At 36.4% G+C, this 19,902-nt stretch overlaps 1 protein-coding gene across 17 annotated transcripts in view; it reads right to left on the reverse strand.

The window, feature by feature from the left end:
* The window catches only part of LOC147834839 (uncharacterized), a 245,798-nt gene that overhangs the window by 54,690 nt on the left and 171,206 nt on the right, over positions 1-19,902 (reverse strand). For all 17 annotated transcript variants that reach the window (XR_015502697.1, XR_015502689.1, XR_015502687.1 and 14 more), the window contains one exon: positions 1,948-2,109. Coding sequence is in view for 2 of the 17 variants with exons in the window: in XM_087273825.1 (XP_087129951.1) it covers positions 1,948-2,109 (162 nt within the window). In the remaining 15 variants the exon portion in view is untranslated. The remainder of the gene's footprint in view (positions 1-1,947; positions 2,110-19,902) is intronic.

The following is a 19,902-nucleotide window of genomic DNA, read 5'->3' on the forward strand; positions in this document are numbered from 1 at the left end:
TATTGCTCTCTGTACTCGTGGGAATTACGCTATGCATTATTAATGACTCTCTCTTTGAAAGATTAATTGTCAAGTGCTCAGAATTTTACTATCAATCAGAATGCAGTGCAGCTTAGAAAAGCTTCTTGAGCCTGTCAAATGGTTTTTAGCTCTGTAGAGGTGAGAAATTAAATCACAATTCGCTATTAAGGCTGTGCACACGTTGCTTTAGGTTTTATTTTAGATTTACAACTTGAACATGAATGTGCACAGGACGTTCAGAGAGGCGTTATGAAAGAATTTGAGGCTTCCTCTCAGACCCCTTGATTATGAAAAATGAGCATGTGTGTGCTTGTAATTATTCATTGATACAATGTTGCTTGTTTAGACACAAAATGAAACAAAGTCAATGTTAATGTTAATGTCATTTACATACAATGGTTAAATAAACCAGAAATCATAAAGTACTTTTTATAAAAGGATCTACAATTATTATTAATAATAATAGTAGAAATAATAATAATAATAATAATAATAATAATAATAATAACAACAATTAATTATTTATTCATTTATTTAAATGAAATCTTTTACTCAAAATAACAACAAAATATCACAACAATATTTGTAAAAGTTTATATATGTGTGTGTGCTTGTTTGTGTGTGTGTGTGCACAGAACACTACCTGACAAAAGTCTTGTTACCTTAAGTTTTAGGAACAACAAATAATAACTTGACCTCTAGTTGATTGATTGGCATCAGAAGTGGGTAATATGAAAGGCAAAGGCCTGTAGATTATGCTTATTTTATCAAAATAAAATATGATCATACCTTAATTTTTTTATTTTTAATTAGGACAGAAAGGTCTGCATTGCTTAGATAAAACTCTTGTCACTTAACAGAAAGGAATGCAGTTACACACACACACACACACACACACACACACACACACACACACACACACACACACACACACACACACACACACACACACACACACATATATATATATATATATATATATATATATATATATATAAATATATATATATATATATATATATATATATATATATATATATATATTTATTTATTTATTTATTTATTTATATACACACACACACGCACACACACACACACACGCACACGCACACACACACACACGTTTGAATAGATTACATAAATGTTTATGCAAATGTATTATTTGAACTTTATTTTAATTTTATTTATTAACTTTTTGTCATAACAAAGGTTTTACTTGAATAAATGATGTTCAATTTCTGACTATCTTTATCAAATTTTAAAGCATTCATCAAGTGTTAAGAGCCAATTCCAGCACCAATTTAAAAATAAAAATAAAAATTCAGACTAAGAATATATCCACAGCAGGTAAGGCACGAATTTCATATCCAAGACAAAACAGAAACCTTATTAGCATTGGCTCAACTACCACCTTCCCTTGTACAGAAAACAACACTATTGTGACCTTTTTACTCTCCGTTTTACCTTTTAATTTATTTTAATATTATGAATCGATGTGACTTCTTTGTGTGCGTAGCATTTGCTGAAATTTGCAGAAGGCTGGCTGTGGCGAACGTCTAATTGCAGGAAATTTATTAAGAGGATCACAACAAACACACGAACCAGCCATGGTGAAACAAAGCAACCAAACAGCGGCTCAGCACAATCTGAATCTGACAAAGTTACAAAGGAAACACAAGGCCTATATATAAACACAAAGAGCTAATGAGTTACCATAGGAACAGGTCTTGATTCACTAAATATCATAATTTCCATGCAGATTCCGACACGTTAATAGGTGAGCCGCAATGTATGTGTGATGTGTTGACACTAATTGCTGATCCGCTTTTGCTAAAGTTTTATGTGTCTGAAACGACACGAGGGAGAGTAAATTATGACCGTTTTCATTTTTGGTGAATTATTAAACCTTTAAATTTGCATACTTACTGGATTCCTGCAACATTCGAGCAAGAGCGGTCGAGGAGAATGGTAATGTTCCCAGCTTTCAGCAGGATTTATGGGCCTCCTTGTGTTTTGCATGTTTTGATGTCCTTGTGTGGTTGTTTTTCTATTGAGGGTGACATGACTAGCGTCCCATGAAGCAATGACCTACAAGAGGAAAAACACGAGGTCTAAGACACATCAGATCAAATTCAGTTATTAATCTGAGGCAAATAAAGAGGGCCAAAGTTATCTATTAACAGAGCACAGCTTCAGTTCAGTTAATTACAAGCCTCATTAATTTAGGCAACAAAGTCAACTGGAAGTCTGCTTCTGTTAAAAACGGTGTTGAGAAATGATCTGTTATCTTTTTTCCTTTATAATAAAAAGGTGAAGCATAAAATGGTCAATTTCTTTTCATCCGTTTTTATTTTTAAATGGGTGGTCCAGAATGTAATTTTCAGGCTAGGAGGTGTTAAAAAGATGCAAAGCAATGTGTGCTCATGTTTCACTTAAAGGGAATCATGTTATTTTTTCATAAATCTCACTTTGATTATACACAGCTACTCAGCTAACATGAATATGACTGACGTATTTCCTAGTTCCTCTGAAAGGCCCGCCCTCAAGTGACTCTGATTGGTCTTGTGTCATAATGTGCTGCGATTCGCGGGTAGGCTCTACGTCACACCCGTACAAGCAGGCGCGTCTTGTGTAAACACAGTCAACATCATGCCCGCTCTCTAAAATAACATCTGACATAACATCTGACAAGTGTCTGTAATGAGTGAAAATGTGGTGCGGCTCCTTTAAGAGAGTGTGTGTGTGCCATTGTGTGTGTGTTTATGTGTAGACTGTGAACTATCTGTGACACGAGAACCGAATGTGCTCAGGAGCAATGTTTATTTTTCTTTATCTTTATCTTTCTTTAAGTTATTTTCTGTAGTGACGCTGCTGACAGAAGAATAAAGCACTAGATGTGGGATGCGACCTGTGTGAGCCTTGATTTTTTGCTTCTACACAAGAGTTAGGAGAGCTGTCCTGTTTTTTTTTTTTTTTTTAACTTAATGCATTACACAACGTCTTTCACAAATATCTGGAATATGCCTGTATAAGTAGCATGAGTTGTTCACATATTGTTTGCGACTTCATTATCTGAGATGTAAAACTTATGGAAAAGCTGCCTATAGAGAAAAGTCGCGCACACACATTGAGAGAGAGGCTGCACATGCCGGTGAAGTGATGTGTGTGTGTGTGTGTGTGTGTGTGTGTGTGTGTGTGTGTGTGTGTGTGTGTGTGGGTGTGTGGGTGTGTGGGTGTGTGTGTGTGTGTGCGTGTGTGTGTTTACAGCAGTTTGATAAATAGAGATTTGTAGCTAAATCGTTAGCGGTGGCGAACATCATTTCCCGTTGTTTACATCTTTGCTACAACATACCGTTAAGGCTAGACACTGTACATGTCATGATCAGTTTTAACAATTAAAAACGCTTACAGGTCATGGCTCAGAGTTCACAGCGTCTCCTTGTAGTTGCTCCATCTTTGAGGAGATTTTAGCCGAATCCAGCACTGAACTGGGAGAGATTCTGGAACTGTGTTTTGTCAAATCATGCTTGCTATGTATTTTATAATTCTCAGAGGCATAATTATTATTGAAATGTAAGCACTTCTGTCTTTGTGTCGTGTCCTTTGGAAGCCCAAATACAAAAACAGAGAAGCTCTGTGGAAATAGCAGCGTTCGGACGCATTTTAGCTCTATCTCTGCTATAACATTACAGCGCCTCTGGCCAAGGCCCTTAGCTGCGCAGTTTGTGTGCACGGTAAAAGTACCTTTATGATCTCACAAGGCCCGAAAGTATTTTTTTGTAGTTCCCAAAATTCGTTCATTGTTGGCCTTGCTAAGCTGACTCTGTAAAAACCAAGGTCTCCCTTTGCATTGAACTTTGAGCATTTTACATTAAGAGATGCTGTTTATGTTCACACAGCTACATTACACATCAACTAAAGTTTAAAATATGATATCATAGTGGACCACCCCTTAAAGTACTGAAAACAGCAATGTGATAGGGCTGGGCGATATAACAAAAATAGTTTATCACAACACAAATTAATTCATACCCTGTGCGGAGTATAAATGAGTACACCCAATTCTGAAAATTAATATTTTTATCCATTTCTCAGTGAATATAGGTAATAAAGATGTTAACACTTCAATATGTTCCCTCTGTCTCTATGCTTGCCGTCCCCGTGGCGGAAGTGAATGCACCTGCAGTTTTTGATTACTGAGTGGTGCTTTAACTATAGACTTCGTAAGCTGGGTTCAGATTACAAAAGTTTTAAAATCCCAACCGATAATAAAATCTGAAAACCGCGGCACAGCACACACTACAACATATTATTAAGCTTATCGTACCGATGGAGCACATAATCTGATTTCTGTATAACTTTCTTTATCAATAATTACTGCCACTACATGCAATCACTTTTGCATAGCTATTAGTGGCAGTTATGAAATTAAATGAATGGGCATATCCGTACGCAAAGTGAGCCCCATATTATTTATTGTCTGTTTATTTTTCTCTGTTCATTTCTCTATTTGGGTTCATTTGAACAAAATATATTAAACAGATATATTTATTAAAATAGTATTTTAGTCAATATACTTTAGAATTAGAAAGATCATATGTATAAATTCATGAAAAAATACATATATATATTTATGAAAAAACATAGTTTTTATTTTGTGACACCATAGAATAGATAATATAAATGACAGACTTTTTTTGCCCATACGATATGTTTCATCATAATGGACAGCCCTACAATGCAATGATCAACACAGCTCACGGATAATGGTTGTACTAGTGAAAGTAATGCAAAGAAAATAGGGCATCCCCTTTTACTCCATTAGCTGCTAATCTGATGATAGATTCACTGGATATCAAAAATAAATTCCTTGACAAAATATAAACTGCATGGAATACAATCATTATCATCCTTTAACATTTGAATCACTGTATATTGATCCCTGTAACCTTTCAGAACAATAACGGTCATTTCCCTCATTGATCCAAAACCCACATCTTCACTTTCCTCTGTCATGTTAAAGGCAATATTCATCTGAGATTTCAGTTACTCAACCCAATGGTTAATTTTTATTATATATATATATATATATATATATATATATATATATATATATATATATATATATATATATATATATATATATATATATATTTAATATGCATGGTGTTACATTTTGATTTTTCTTACAACACACATGGAAAATAGCTTTTAAGCTCAAAAGGGCACAAACACCACAAAATCACCAAAATTAAGGTCTATAAACCATTTTGAATTAGATCTCATCCATGAACCAGTTGATGTGGTTGATGTGACCCTTTTTAAATTTAACTTAAAAATACCTAATAAGTCTAGCTTTTATTAATGTACTGAAGTATTGTCCACATCATACAGAGGAAAATTCTGTGAGCATTCACTCATCTTTGTTTCAATCCTTTATGAATTTCATTCTTCAGTTAAATAAATATTTGAAAAATGTTGAAAACCTGTAACCCTTGACTTCCATAGTATTTTTTTTTTCTTACTATGGAAGTCATTCATTACACATTTTGAGCTTTCTTCAAAAAAACTTCCTTTGTGTTAACCTAATAAAGGTTGAGTAATCGATGATAAACTTTCATTATTGAGTGAACTATTCCTTTAAAGAGCTCAACTGCAGATTTAGTTAACAAACAACTGAGAGTCGTGACCCAAATATGACTTTCATTTACAATTATAAATGCTAATTTTCCATTAGCAGCTTGTGATCTCTTTGTTCTTACTCATACAAATTCAGTGAATCCTTAAATGGAGATTCGGGTGTAACTGGATCATTTGTGTCAGTGAGTTGGTGACTCATCAACAGATGCAAACAAATCAGTCCAATTCTCAAATGAATCATTCAGTGCGATTTGCAAACCAAATTAACAGATTAACTGAAAAGAATCAGCTTGTTCATGAATCTGACACAGCTTTCACATCTTGGAGCGAGTGGAAATTATTTTCCTATTTAAAATAACAAAAAACAATAAAAAAGTTTTTGCTTTTTAATGTAGTAAAATAAAATAAAATAAATTCCCCATAAGTAAAGCAGGGCTGAACAATATACCATTTAAGCATCGATATCACAATATGCATATCTGCTTTAGTCACATCGCAGGATTAGATTATTTATTAAAGATTAAAATATAATGATATTATTTAATATGTGTATTATTATTATTATTATTATTATTTATACAATGATGACCATCTTATTTCACATTTGACTGTTCAATGTCTGTACTTGAAGACTGTTAGACTCGCCAGAGTTCTGTTCATAGGGATGCTCTGATCAATCAGCCGGAGATCGTAACGGCCGATAATTTCATGAGTTTATCAGTACTTGCTAATCTGGCTGATCCCATGAACCGATCTCAAGTGTCTGTTTGAGTTTGAGCACATGCATGCACACTGTTTAATTAATTGTTTTCTAAAAAGCTGCTTCTGACCATGACATGTCTACACCAAATGGTAATAAGAGATGTGTAATAAGGGATTCATCTCATCCTTAATTTATACTCTTAGGCAAGGATAAATCTCCACTTAAGTTTCAAACACAGCAAAATCACTGGTGTAAAATTTGTAGGGTCGGTGTACAATTACCAGTGTTGACATTTTTTAAACACTACATGATAATAAAATAACACTGCTATTGTTATTTGTAAGACAGTGTCTGTGTAAAATTAAAGTGTATTTTCACATTTCACCCAAAGCGGCGTAAAAAAGCCAGACCTTTTAACACTTAACGCTAGACCAACACTCTGTGTCCGCCATTTTCTTTTACTCGAGGCTGAAGACAAAGGTGAAGAAAAAGCAGGTAAATCACATTCTCACACAATATAACTTAGTAAAATAAAATTTTAATCTTTATATCTACTAAGCCTCATGTGAGTAGATATCGTAAACATCTTTGATCTTTGTTCCTATGTAAAGATAAATTTGAGTCACGTTTGTAATTTCATACCTTGGATCATATTTGCTCCATTTAAAATTAACGTTAAGTTACTAACATAAATTAATTATTTGTCCATGATTTATGAAAAAACAAAGGGAGAATTTATGAAAAAACAAAAAGAGTATTAATAAATTGTGAACAAATTCCTAAATTGTGGCCACGTCAATTAGATTGCCTTCTTTACATTTTGCCTTCTAACTTACACGTTAAAAGCACCCAGCTGTTCATGATGATAACACGGAAGGTATTGTTTGTAACTTTAAAAACGCTGAATTGTATAAAAAGATAACATTTCAAGGACACCACGAGAATTTACAGGGGTTAGGGCCTAATAGGCAGATGAATCCATGATGCACCCTTAAGCACACCTAGAAGGGCCGCGCAGGCACCACCTCACAAATCGTTTTTAAAGATGCAGCGTGAGCAGGCATCGCTCAACTGGTATGCGACTAGAATTATACTGTTTGGCTAGTAGCTAGGTGAGTTCCCGAATTTAAAATCCACCCTCTTTGAACAGTGTTTAAGGTGATTATTTGATGATGCTAGTTGCTGTTTTATTGTCTGTGGAAACATTCTGCGTAATGCTAGAATAACAAAACTAAGGTCTATTTTGTACGGTGCATCACTCAGGCCTGGCTTTTTTTTATTGTAAACATAAAAAAAATATCACCAAACCATATACTTACAGAGTGAAAATGTGCTTTATGCATTATAAAGCTTGAAGTATCAGAATCGGTAATCGGAATCGGACGATCACCATGAGAAGAAATCGCTACTCAGCATTGGCTGCAAAAACCCTAATCGGGTTTTTTTTTTTGCTTGTAATTTACACTGCATCAAAAGGCTTGATCATCCCAGTCGATTAAAATGGTTTAAATCTTTCCAGATAGAACCATTCAAATCATCTTGTAAAGATATATTAATATCACAATATATTCATTCATCTTTCCTTGGCTTAGTTTCAAGGGGCGCAGCGGAATAAACCACCAGCTATTCATATGCATAAGTATATGTTATACACAGCGGATGCCTTTCTAGCCGCAACCAAGTACTAATGAAACACCCATACACTCTCACATTCACACGTGCACTCATACACCAAGGGCAATTTAGTTTAATCAATTCACCTATAGTGCATGTCATTGGACTGTGGGGGAAATCAGAAGGAAACCAACACAAAAACAGGGAGAACATGCAAACTCCACACACAAATTCCAACTGGCCCATGCAGAGCTCGAACCAGTGACCTTCTTGATGTAAGGCAACAGTGCTAACCACTGAGCCACAATGCCTCCCATCGCAATATATATTGCGGCAAAACAAAATATCGCAATGTTAGCTTTTTCTAATATCGTACAATTCTAAAAGTAACAAAGTAAGCTTCTCTCAGGTATTTTCAGTAAAATTTGATGGAAAACCTCAGCTTATAAATTTAAAAATGTGCGGTTTGAGGAGAGAAATTCACACAGGTCTGGAATAAATTGATGGTGAGACAGCAGATTTGAACTTCTGGATAAATGATCTCTTTAATTTAATCACTGAGTATCCATGCTGAAAAGTGCGGGCATCTAATGTGCATTTCCTTTCGCTATGTGAAATCCTACACGTATTGGTAAGATCCAGACGGAAATGTATCTAATGGCCACTTTGCGCAATTAAATTTGAAGGTGCAACACGAATAGTCCATCACGCCAAACCAATATTGACTACTAGTGAGATGTTTTCCACAGCCTGAGAGACTGCAGATGCAAAGTCCAGATACATTGTACAGTCTGTGTGCCATGAGGTTGATGCGCAAACACTGTTTCAGATGGTTAGATTAATGAACTCCAGCGTTCATTTTAATTTTGCGAAGCCATACGTCAGGATCATATAACATCAGGGCACCACGAGGGAATCAGTCTCCTCTATTCATTAAAATATCCTCCAGGGTCACTGTTGATTGGGACTGTATAAGTGTGTGTGTGTGTTTTTTTGAGGGACATCAGTATTCATAGGATGTGGCCAGAGTCTGGGTGAGCTCATCATGGGAGAGAGTGCATCAGTGGCATGAATCATGCTGTATCTATGCAGGCGTGTGGATGGAATTTGGATTAGCTGAAGTCAATTCCATATAAGCCTTTAAATTGGATTAATCGAAAGTGTGCACAGAGAGATGCCAAATTAACACTGGGACAAGTATCTACCCACCTAGTTCCCGGTTTTTGTTTCTCCTCTGGCCCCCTTGTGCACACTTCAGCAAGTAAATAAACATGTGCAGGAATGTTTGCAAAAGCATCCCTGACTCATCCCTTTTTTCTCCCTCTTCAAAACAAGTATTTGCTTGTAGGCAGTGCTTCTGTAGTCTTTAGTTAAGGGCTGTTTAAAAGTCATTACCTCTATACCATTTTAACATCACTGGAAGATGTTCTGGTATCTTTTATACATACAGAGAGCCTTTTATCTCTAATTGCCTGACCAACAAACAGATCAACTACACTGCATAATTTGCCATTAGTGTGTTTCTGCCTTCAGTGCATACTTTATGCAGTATTTTTCCTAAAGACATCCATATGTACAGTGGGTAATTGGTCCAGGCAAGCTATAATGGCAGATTCAGTATGATTTATGTTCATTATAATATGCTACATGGTAATTTTGGCACTACCAATTGTCACAACCTATAGGCAGGGGCGCTGCTATCAGTTTTGGACTGCATGAAATAATATTAGAGGATGGCAGTAGCTTTTATGGCTTCCTGGACATACATTACCACCCCTAACTGTGCCTAGTAGATGATGAAGGTTTTTTGGATTTGGAGGGTTGGTTGGGGGAAAGAGGTGAAGAGGACGTCTTGGGTTTGGAAATAAGAGGTGGTTGTTTGGGTGGATGAAGGTGAAGAGCATGTGAGGGTGGGGGTCCTAAGTGCATAATAGTCCTAAGAGACAAGTGCATTTGCGCCAAGTGCCCTCAGAATTTTTCTAACCTTCCCCCACTTAGTGCCGCCCCTGGACATAGTTTGTGATTCATAAAAGGCAATGAGAGTTGAAATGCAAAAATGTTGACAGCAAACTGTTGCGAGTGGATGATATGCAAACGATGGTAGATCCATTTGCAGCTTAATTAAGAATGGTCAGACAGGCAGGGGTCAAAAACCAACATCAGCAGAGTAGTAGATTATCCAAGAGCATAATTCAAAGACAGGCAAAAGGTTCAGGGCAGGCATCAAAGAATCAAAACACGATAAAAAGTCTAAAGTCAAAAACATTGGAAACAAGAAACAAGGAAAAAACACTTGCATAATGACAGCGAAACAATACTCAGCAAGATGTGTGTAAAACAGAGGGGTTTAAATGAAACAAGTAATCAATGATCATGTGTATCAGCTGTGTGTGTATTCAAATGACTGTCAGCTGGGGCAGAAGTGATTGGTGCAAAGATTTATGGTATATGTAGTTCAGTAGGAAGTAATTTCTGATGGAGAAAACACAGCTGGAGATTACAACAAACTACAGGAAGTAATCTCCGGCAAAGAACAGACTGCTCGCAATCACAACACAATTTTTTTTTTAGTTTTAGTCATAGTCTTTTGAATAAATTCTTCTTAATCATTTTATGTTTTAGTCGACAAAATTTCATAAGGTTAATCTACTCTAGATTTAGTTGACTAAAATCCATTTTGGTTTAATTTAAGTGTAATTTAATTAAAATATTGCATACATACGTACACACACACACACACACAAAATATTCTAACTTAAAATTAAATAAACAGTATGATTCAAATGTAGCTTCTCCATTCAAGACCAACAATTAGAAATGCATTGGATATTTATATAATTAGTAATACGTAAAATTATGTGTCGGCAATCAATCCACATGCAAGAACAGCCTACTGAAAATGCAAGATTGTGCAATTATTTAGCTAACCCTTTAACCTGGTAAACTAATAGTCTTTTTAACCAGTTAGCTGAAGTTTCAAGCCATTAAGTCTTTTAAAGGGTATAAAAGAGTTAAAATCCACTTTAATCTTGTAGTTGGTGTTATAGTAGTTGGTGCTTAGCTGTGTAGCACTACTAAATAAGTAGAGAAATTTTGTCAAAGAAACAACATTGCTGTGAATTGTATCTTATATAATGTAGACAACAACTGATGCCAGATCTGCTGTCCAAAAACCAAGTGCAATAACTACACATTTGGTCAAAATTAAATAAAAATAAAATAAAATGGATTTGTGACACCTCTTCTGTCCTGTTTCAGAGAACCAAATACCACTAATCTCTCACAACTGCTTGGTGTAAAACATGCAAAGACATTTTTCTCAGTTTTAGTCTTTGCGTAGTTACTGCATAAAGAGACTTAATCTGTGGTCACACTAGAGTTTGTGTATGGAAAATTGTGTCATATGGCACTGTGAAAAGGGGCAGGATTAAACAAGTTGATTAGAGTGAGTCTTATTGATCCACATTTGAAATTTCTGTCCAGAGGGATCATGTTTTGATGTTGGTCTCACGCAATTATGTGATGCGATTTCACAAGTCAGAGATTTTTTTTTTGTTTTTCATGTGATCTACAAAAGGCTCCATCACATTTGTAGCAGTGACCAATAGAATCACAGAAGGCCAAACATGGCTAATTAAAGTATTCAATGGAGAAAATATATTTGGAGCTATGCCAACACTGTTTTTGTGTATTTGTTTTTTGGTGACAAAAACAATTAGTGGAAAGACGCTTGGTTTGGTAGCCATTGTCCGCTCTTGCTTCTAGAAGTTATTCATAAATCCTCCTAATTGGCATTGCACATGTGGCACACTGACAGTGACTACAGTGACTATCATAGCAGACAAAAAAAGAATGTGTGCAGTCTGAATCTGGCACTGAGCAAACCGTCTGCAATTCTGCAAGCACGATAAATGTTTTACAGAATATCTTCCACTGAGGAGTCCCTCTAGGCTCATGGAGCAATCAAGTTGTGAATCTTTTAATGAAACATTCATCAGGGTTATCAAAACTGTCTGAGACTGACCCGTGATAAATATTTACATGAATATTTCAGCAATCAAGTCACGTACGGTATGTGTTGTCAGTCGTCTGTTTAGAATGAAAAGGATTTAAGATTATTGTGACTATTTCTTTTTGCAAGTTTAGATTGATTATTTCTGAATTCTAATTTTGCTTTTGAAAATCGTAAGGTACCCATCTTTTTTATATGGCCAACATTGCTTTGTGCAAGTTATGGGAGTAACTTCCATTAAACTGGAAACAATCTGTGACCGTAAATTGATCATTTTTTGTCAAACCTTATTATTTAAAATTCATTCTTTCTATTTTTTTGAACGTAAGTTCTCCAAACTAGAAGTGCAACATGTAGTTTAAACATAAAAAATGCATTTTGGAAAAGATTGATAGGCTCTCAATAATGTATGATCTGAAATTACAAGATACAAAGTCACTATGGCTAACTGTTATGTGTTTACTGTTGGCTAATTAGAATCAGAACGATTCGGGATTAAAGATGTTAGATATTTTCCTACAATCAGTTGTAACCAAGCTATAAATACCACAATTCACCATTAAAGAAAGTCTTTATTATGTTTAACACCAACAGGAATAGTGGCACAGTGGCTCAGTGGTTAGTACTGTTGCCTCTTAGCAAGAAGATCGATGGTTCGAGTGCCAGCTGGGTCAGTTGGCATTTCTGTGTGGAGTTTGCATGTTCTCCCCCTGTGTCCGCGTGGGTTTCCTCTGGGTGCTCTGGTTTCCCCCACAGTCCAAAGTCATGCCCTGTAGGTGAATTGGATGAACTAAATTGGATGAGTGTGTGTGAATGTAAAAGTGTATCAGTGTTTGCCGTTGGAAGGGCATCCGTCATGTAAAAACATACGATGGAATAGTTGTCAGTTCATTGCACCCTGATAAATAAGGCCGAAGCCGAAGGAAAATAAATGAATGAATGAATGAATGAATGAAGGAATGAATTAATGAATGAAGGAATCTACACATCATCTCTAGAGTCATCTCTCATGATCATCATCTCTCATGTGTAGAATGAATCTACACATCATCTCTAGGACCAGTCATCCAGAGACATGGATTCTCCTACCACTGCTATGCTGATGATACCCAGCTATACCTCTCTTTTCATCCTGATGATCCCTCGGTTCCAGCTCGTATCTCAGCCTGCCTGTTGGATATTTCACACTGGATGAAAGATCATCATCTTCAGCTGAACCTCGCAAAAACGGAAATGCTTGTAGTTTCTGCCAACCCGACTCTACACCATAACTTTTCAATCCAGATGGATGGGGCAACCATTACTGCATCCAAAATGGTGAAAAGCCTTGGAGTAACGATTGATGACCAACTAAACTTCTCTGACCACATTTCTAGAACTGCTCGATCGTGCAGATTTGCACTCTATAACATCAGAAAGATCCGACCCTTCTTATCTGAACATGCAGCTCAACTCCTTGTTCAAGCTCTTGTTCTCTCCAAACTGGATTACTGCAACTCTCTACTAGCTGGGCTTCCAGCTAACTCTATCAAGCCTCTTCAACTGCTCCAGAATGCAGCAGCACGAGTTGTCTTCAATGAACCTAAACGAGCACATGTCACTCCGCTGCTAGTCCGTTTGCACTGGCTACCAGTTGCTGCTCGCATCAAATTCAAAACTCTGATGTTTGCCTACAAAGTGACTTCTGGCCTAGCAACTTCTTATCTGCACTCACTTCTGCAGATCTATGTGCCCTCCAGAAACTTGCGTTCTGTGAATGAACGTCGCCTCGTGGTTCCATCCCAAAGAGGAAAAAAATCACTTTCGCGAACGCTCACGCTCAATCTGCCCAGTTGGTGGAATGAACTCCCTAACTGCATCAGAACAGCAGAGTCACTCGCTATTTTCAAGAAACGACTAAAAACTCAACTATTTAGTCTCCACTTCACTTCCTAATCTGCAATTGCCTACTTGAATATCACACTAACTGTACAAAAAAAAAAAAAAAAAAAAAAAAAAATTACTAACACTTCCCTTCTTAGACTTTACAGACCTGAAACTTGCCTTTAGTACTTATTCATTGTTGCTCTTAGTTGTGTAAATTGCTTCCTTGTCCTCATTTGTAAGTCGCTTTGGATAAAAGCGTCTGCTAAATGACTAAATGTAAATGTAAATGTAAATGTAAGGAATGAATTAACGAATAAAAGGATCAATCAATCAATCAATCAATCAATCAATGAACGAATATAAGTGTGCTCAATCATCACTGGTAACCAAATAAACAGTTATTTACCAGATTATTAAATGTGAATTTACCAAAGTTTCATAAAACTAACATGGTACTTATAATTTGCAAACTGTAGTGTTTTTAAATAAATATGGTACTGTGGACATTGTGAATTTGTGATGGATGTCACATACATATACCTAGACTGACCTTTGCTGCTAGCAGTTGAAATATTTAACAGAGAAAAGCTAAGTTATTTAAGCAATGGGAGTTTAGGCCTTCAGAGAGATTCTGAGTCTGTCACAGTGGGTTATGTGAGTGGCAGGGTCACAACTTGACAAAACTGTTCAAATATGACGTTTTCAAGCTGTCCCATAAGCAACAATGTCAGTGAAATCAGATTTTTGTTCACTTCATCTAGTTTATGAATCATTTGACTTTTTTTTTATTATTATACAGAGTTTCAAAATAAGTGTGCACTGTTTAGCTCACAGCAAGAAGGTCACTGATTCAAGTCCAGGCTGAGCCAGGTGGCATTTCTGTGTGGAGTTTGCATGTTCTTCCCGTGTTTGTTTGGGTTTCCTCTGGGTGCTCCAGTTTTCCCCACAGTCCAAAGACACGCACTATACAGTAGGTTAAATTTGAATAAACTAAACTAGCCGTAGTGTTTGAATGTTTGTGTGACTGGGTATTTTCCATTACTGTGGGTTCATATGTTAGTATACTCTCAGTGCTGGGTTGCGGCTGGAAGGGCATCTGGTACATACACTACCTGACATACACTAATAGTCTGGTCTCCAATCCAAGTTTAACAACAAATAAAAACTTACCTTTAGTTAATCATTTGGATTCAGAAAAGGCGTATATGAAAGGCAAAGGCCTCTAGATTAGGCTTAATTTACCAAAATAAAATATGATCATGCCTTCATTTTTAACTATTAGGACAGTGTGATCTGAATTTGCTAAGACAAATGTCTTGTCATTTAACAGAAAAAATGTACAGTGTAGAATATAATTCATGGTGCAGTGGAAAAAAAAATAATGTTGTGTTTGACTCCCATGAGCTTGGAGGACTGCATTTATACATCTCTGCACTCTAATAACCTACTATTAAAGTAATCTGGAATGGCAAAGAAATCCTTCTTGCAGGAAGGTTCAACAACATTATTTGGATTCATTTTTATTGCCTCCTCCTTCATCTTACCCCAGACATGCTCAATAATGTTCATGTCTGGTGACTGGGCTGGCCAACCCTGGCCCACCTTAACCTTCTTTGTTTTCAGGAACTTTGATTTGGAGGCTGAAATATGAGAGTGAGTGCTATCCTGCTTAAGAATTTCCCCTTTCCTGTGGTTTGTAATGTAATGGGCAGCACAAATGTATTGATTCTTCAGGCTGTTGATGTTGCCATCTACTTTGCAGATATCTCACATGCCCCTATACTGAATGTAACCCAAACCATGTTTTTTCCTTCAACAAAACTGACTGATTTTTGTGAGAATCTTGGGTCCATGCAGGATTTGTGATGATTGGGATGCAGTTCAACAGATGATTTATCAGAAAAATCAAACTTTTTCAAGTCTCCAAATGACCAACTAAAAGTCAAGTTATTGTTTGTTGCTTTCTGAGCTCAATGACAAGACTTTTGTCAGAAAGTGTATAATATGTGGCAAAGTAATTGGCAGTTGATTCAGCTTTGAAGACCCCTGACAAATAGGTGACGCAGTAGTTAGTACTGTCGCCTCACAGAAAGAAGGTTGTTGGGTCGCTGGTTTGATACCTGGCTCAGTAAGCGTTTCTGTGTGGAGTTTGCATGTTCCCCCTACGTTCGTGTGGGTTTCCCCCACAGTCCAAAGACATGCGGTACAGGTGAATTGGGTAAGCTAAATTGTTCGTAGTGTATGAGTGTGTGTGTGAATGTGTGTCTGGATGGTTCCCAGAGATGGGTTGCGGCTGGAAGGGCATCGGCTGCGTAAAAATGTGCTCTTTAAGTTGGTGGTTCATTCCGCTGTGGCGACCCAGGATTAATAATGGGACTAAGCCGACAAGAAAATGAATGAATGAATGAATGAATGAATGACCCCTGACAAATCAGTGACTAAGCCGAATGAAAGTTCAATTAATATATATATATATATATATATATATATATATTATATATATATATATATATATATATATATATATATATATTATATATATATTATACACACACACACACACCACACACACACACAAACACACACACACCACACACACCACACACACACACACACACACACACACACACACACACACACACACACACACACACACACACACACACACACACACACACACACACACGCACACACACGCACCACACGCACCACACACACACATTTGTTTTTGTGAAAAGTGGGGACATTAATGAGAATTTTGAGAAATGAGGACGTCACCACTGTCCTCATATTTCACCTCCTTTTTGTAATACCCGTGTCATACCCATGTCATTATACAGATCTGTGTCCTGATATGTCACAAAAACATGCAGGCACACACACACACTCACACACACTACAGACAATTTAGCCGACCCAATTCACCTGTACCGCATGTCTTTGGACTGTGGGGAAAGCGGAGCACCCGCGAACGCAGGGAGAACATGCAAACTCCACATAGAAATGCCAACTGACCCAGCTGGCACTCGAACCATCGATCTTCTTCTTCTTGCTGTGAGGCGACAGTACTTCCTACTGCGCCACTGCGTCGCCCTTATTATTATTATTATTATTGTTATTATGTTTTTATCTTACTTAATATGGCATAGTCTCGATCTCCGCCTTAAATGCTAACTCGCCAGAAAGTTTGAAGAGGCAAAGCTTCTTGTCACATCTTTAATATATCCTGCATGGGTGAGAATGAAATAATTTGAGAATGTAGACAAGCCATAAATCTGTGCTTGTGAGGTAAATTGCAAGCAGTCGAGGAAATGCCAAGCTGCATTATTCTGCTCTGTTTGTCTGTTGTCATTTTGTTTTCCAATAAGCCTAAACGCCTCAATGCCTTCCTGGCCATTTTTACAAATTTGATTTCTTTTTTTGTTTTTTTGTTTTTTGCAAAGGCTGGCTTTCCTTCTCTTATCTTTGATTTTATTTGACTTTTTAAAAACATTTGTCAGTTGTGAAATGATAATATAAGCCTTTTAAAAAAGATAAGAAATAACTGAGCCCTTGTAAAACATATTGATTCATTCATTCATTCATTTTCTTTTTGGCTTAATCCCTAGGTGACTGACCCAACCGAGGCTCGAACCAGCGACCTTCTTGCTGTGAAGCGACAGTGCAACCCACGGCATCACCATACAAATAAATTAATAATATAAAAAAAAATGTATATATAAATATATTTAATACTAATTGGGTCTAAAATTACCATTTAGTGTCACATTTAGGGTGATATTCAGTCAAACAGCTATTACTAATGTGATATTGTTTTAGTCTCTGAATTTATCTACAGCTAAAAAAATGAACTAAAAAATGATTAAATTTTCAGTTTCTTGAGATTTACTGGGATTTTTTAGGTACTGTGTGCAGACACGAATATTTGCAAAGATTAAACGAAGCTTATAATTCCATTAGTTTGCCGATCCACAGATTGTATTCCTTTGATTGCTTGCTTCATAACTTGATTAAACAGAACCACCCAGAAAAAAAAAAATGTAAATCTGCCAAATTGTTCCATCTGAAATGAGTGACATTCCGTTAACCTGTTTAAATCAAGAAGAAAAAAAATCTAAGAATTCAACGCAATTAAACAAGAAGTTCCTAAAATGTAAACCCATTAAAGGGCACCTAATTTACCCCTTTTTTCAAGATTTAAGATAAGTCTTTTGTGTCTCCAGAATGTTTGTGTAAAGTTTAGCTCAAAACACAAATGAGATTATTTACTATACCTATTTTACATTATACCTATTTTGGAATGTTCTGCTCTGAACAACATGTAGCTGTTTTTGTTGTCTGGGCCTTTAATGCTAGTTCTCCCAACCCACCGTTCCCATATGCCTCAATCTCTGGCTGTGTTAGATAAACAGCACAGTGACAGACATGAAGGAAGCAGATCTCACATAACGCTTAACTTTCCCACTGATCATCTGATGTATTTGTTGTGAAGTTAACCCAAGCCTTTTGAGTCACACAGTGTTGTTACAAAGTTTACGCACACACACAGACAAACACACAGCACACGAGTTTAACTTTGCACTGTTTTTGCACGAAAAATGTAACAGGATACAAGTAAATTTTCACTGCTATATGGATATCCGTTACATACTGTACTGTACAAAATAAACCTAATTTAACATCCACAAATCAGGATTTCTTTTATAATTGTACTGAGACACAGCTGTGGTGATAAAGACAATAAAACTGCTGTAATTCATTAAAAACATGCAGTTTTAAATACGTTTTTAACTTGTAAAACTCATTCTTAATCACATGTTATAATGATTGATGATCACAGAGAGCTGAACAGATCTTTTAATCCCAGCTGCTTTGGCACGTCCTGACTTGTTGATATGATTATACGCATTGCTACGAAGGCAAAGTAATACAGTGCTGTCAATCAATTCGGTGGGCGGGGAATTCCTAACCATAGTTATGTTGGCTTGAGAAAGCCAACATACTGTTATACTACTCTGTCCTTGAAAACAAACGTATCTCCTCCTAGGCCGTTCATGCCACAAGGCCCAAATGTAGTCAAAATGTGCCTTCTGCATTCAACATTGTTGCTATATCTCCTCATGCCTGTAAGACTTATAATTTTTTTTTATAAAAAATGTTAAATATAAAATTTTTATAATCCGGGCATATAAACAAAATATACAAGCCCCAAATTTGGCCAAAAGCTGTATTAAGATGCGGTAGATTTTGTTGCTATATCTTTAAGGTTTATCAGACTTATAGTTTTCCATTAAATAATTTTTAAGCATTATTTTTCTCAAAATATGTCAAGCCATTTTTCCATATTTTATACTGATATGGCAAGCCATTTTTGCATGCATCACCTTCACACTTATTAAGCATTGTATTTTCAAAGAAATACAGCAAGCCATTTTTACATAATGTTCATTCCCTTAGTCCCTTTAATAATCAGGGGTCGCCACAACGGAATGAACCGCCAACTTATCCAGCATTTGTTTTACACAGCGAATGCCCTTCCAGCCGCAACCCAACACCAGGAATACATGTTCAAGTCCAGTTTTTGACACTCATAAGGACTGTCATAGAAACATCGGGGTTGATTTAGATCACTCATAATGCCAAGAAGCTTTGATGTATTATCACTAACCTGTAAAATGTCCCCATAGCAATAAAATAGTATAACCTAGCAACCATTTAAAAATAGCATTATCTCTACATCAGAACATCGTAGGGACCTGGGCATTGGCTTGTTTGACTCATGCTAGCAAATGGGACTTCCTGTGTACTATGCATGGTAACAATGATAACGGAAGCCAAGTGCTAATAACGATTAGCTACATGCTATGAATGATTATCTAAATGCAATAACATATGCTAGAAATGCCTACTAAGTATTAGCATTTGATCAAACATGTACACGAGCATTGCCATTTAGCAATTGCTTAGCAACCACCTAACAATGCCATAAACGTTTGACTTTCTCAAGCCAACATCAAAGTTTATCAATGAACTTTAGGTTCTAGTT

The sequence above is a fragment of the Danio rerio genome, chromosome 11, assembly GCF_052040795.2.
Source record: "Danio rerio strain M-AB ecotype USA chromosome 11, GRCz13ab, whole genome shotgun sequence".
In the NCBI taxonomy this organism is placed as follows: Eukaryota; Metazoa; Chordata; class Actinopteri; order Cypriniformes; family Danionidae; genus Danio; species Danio rerio.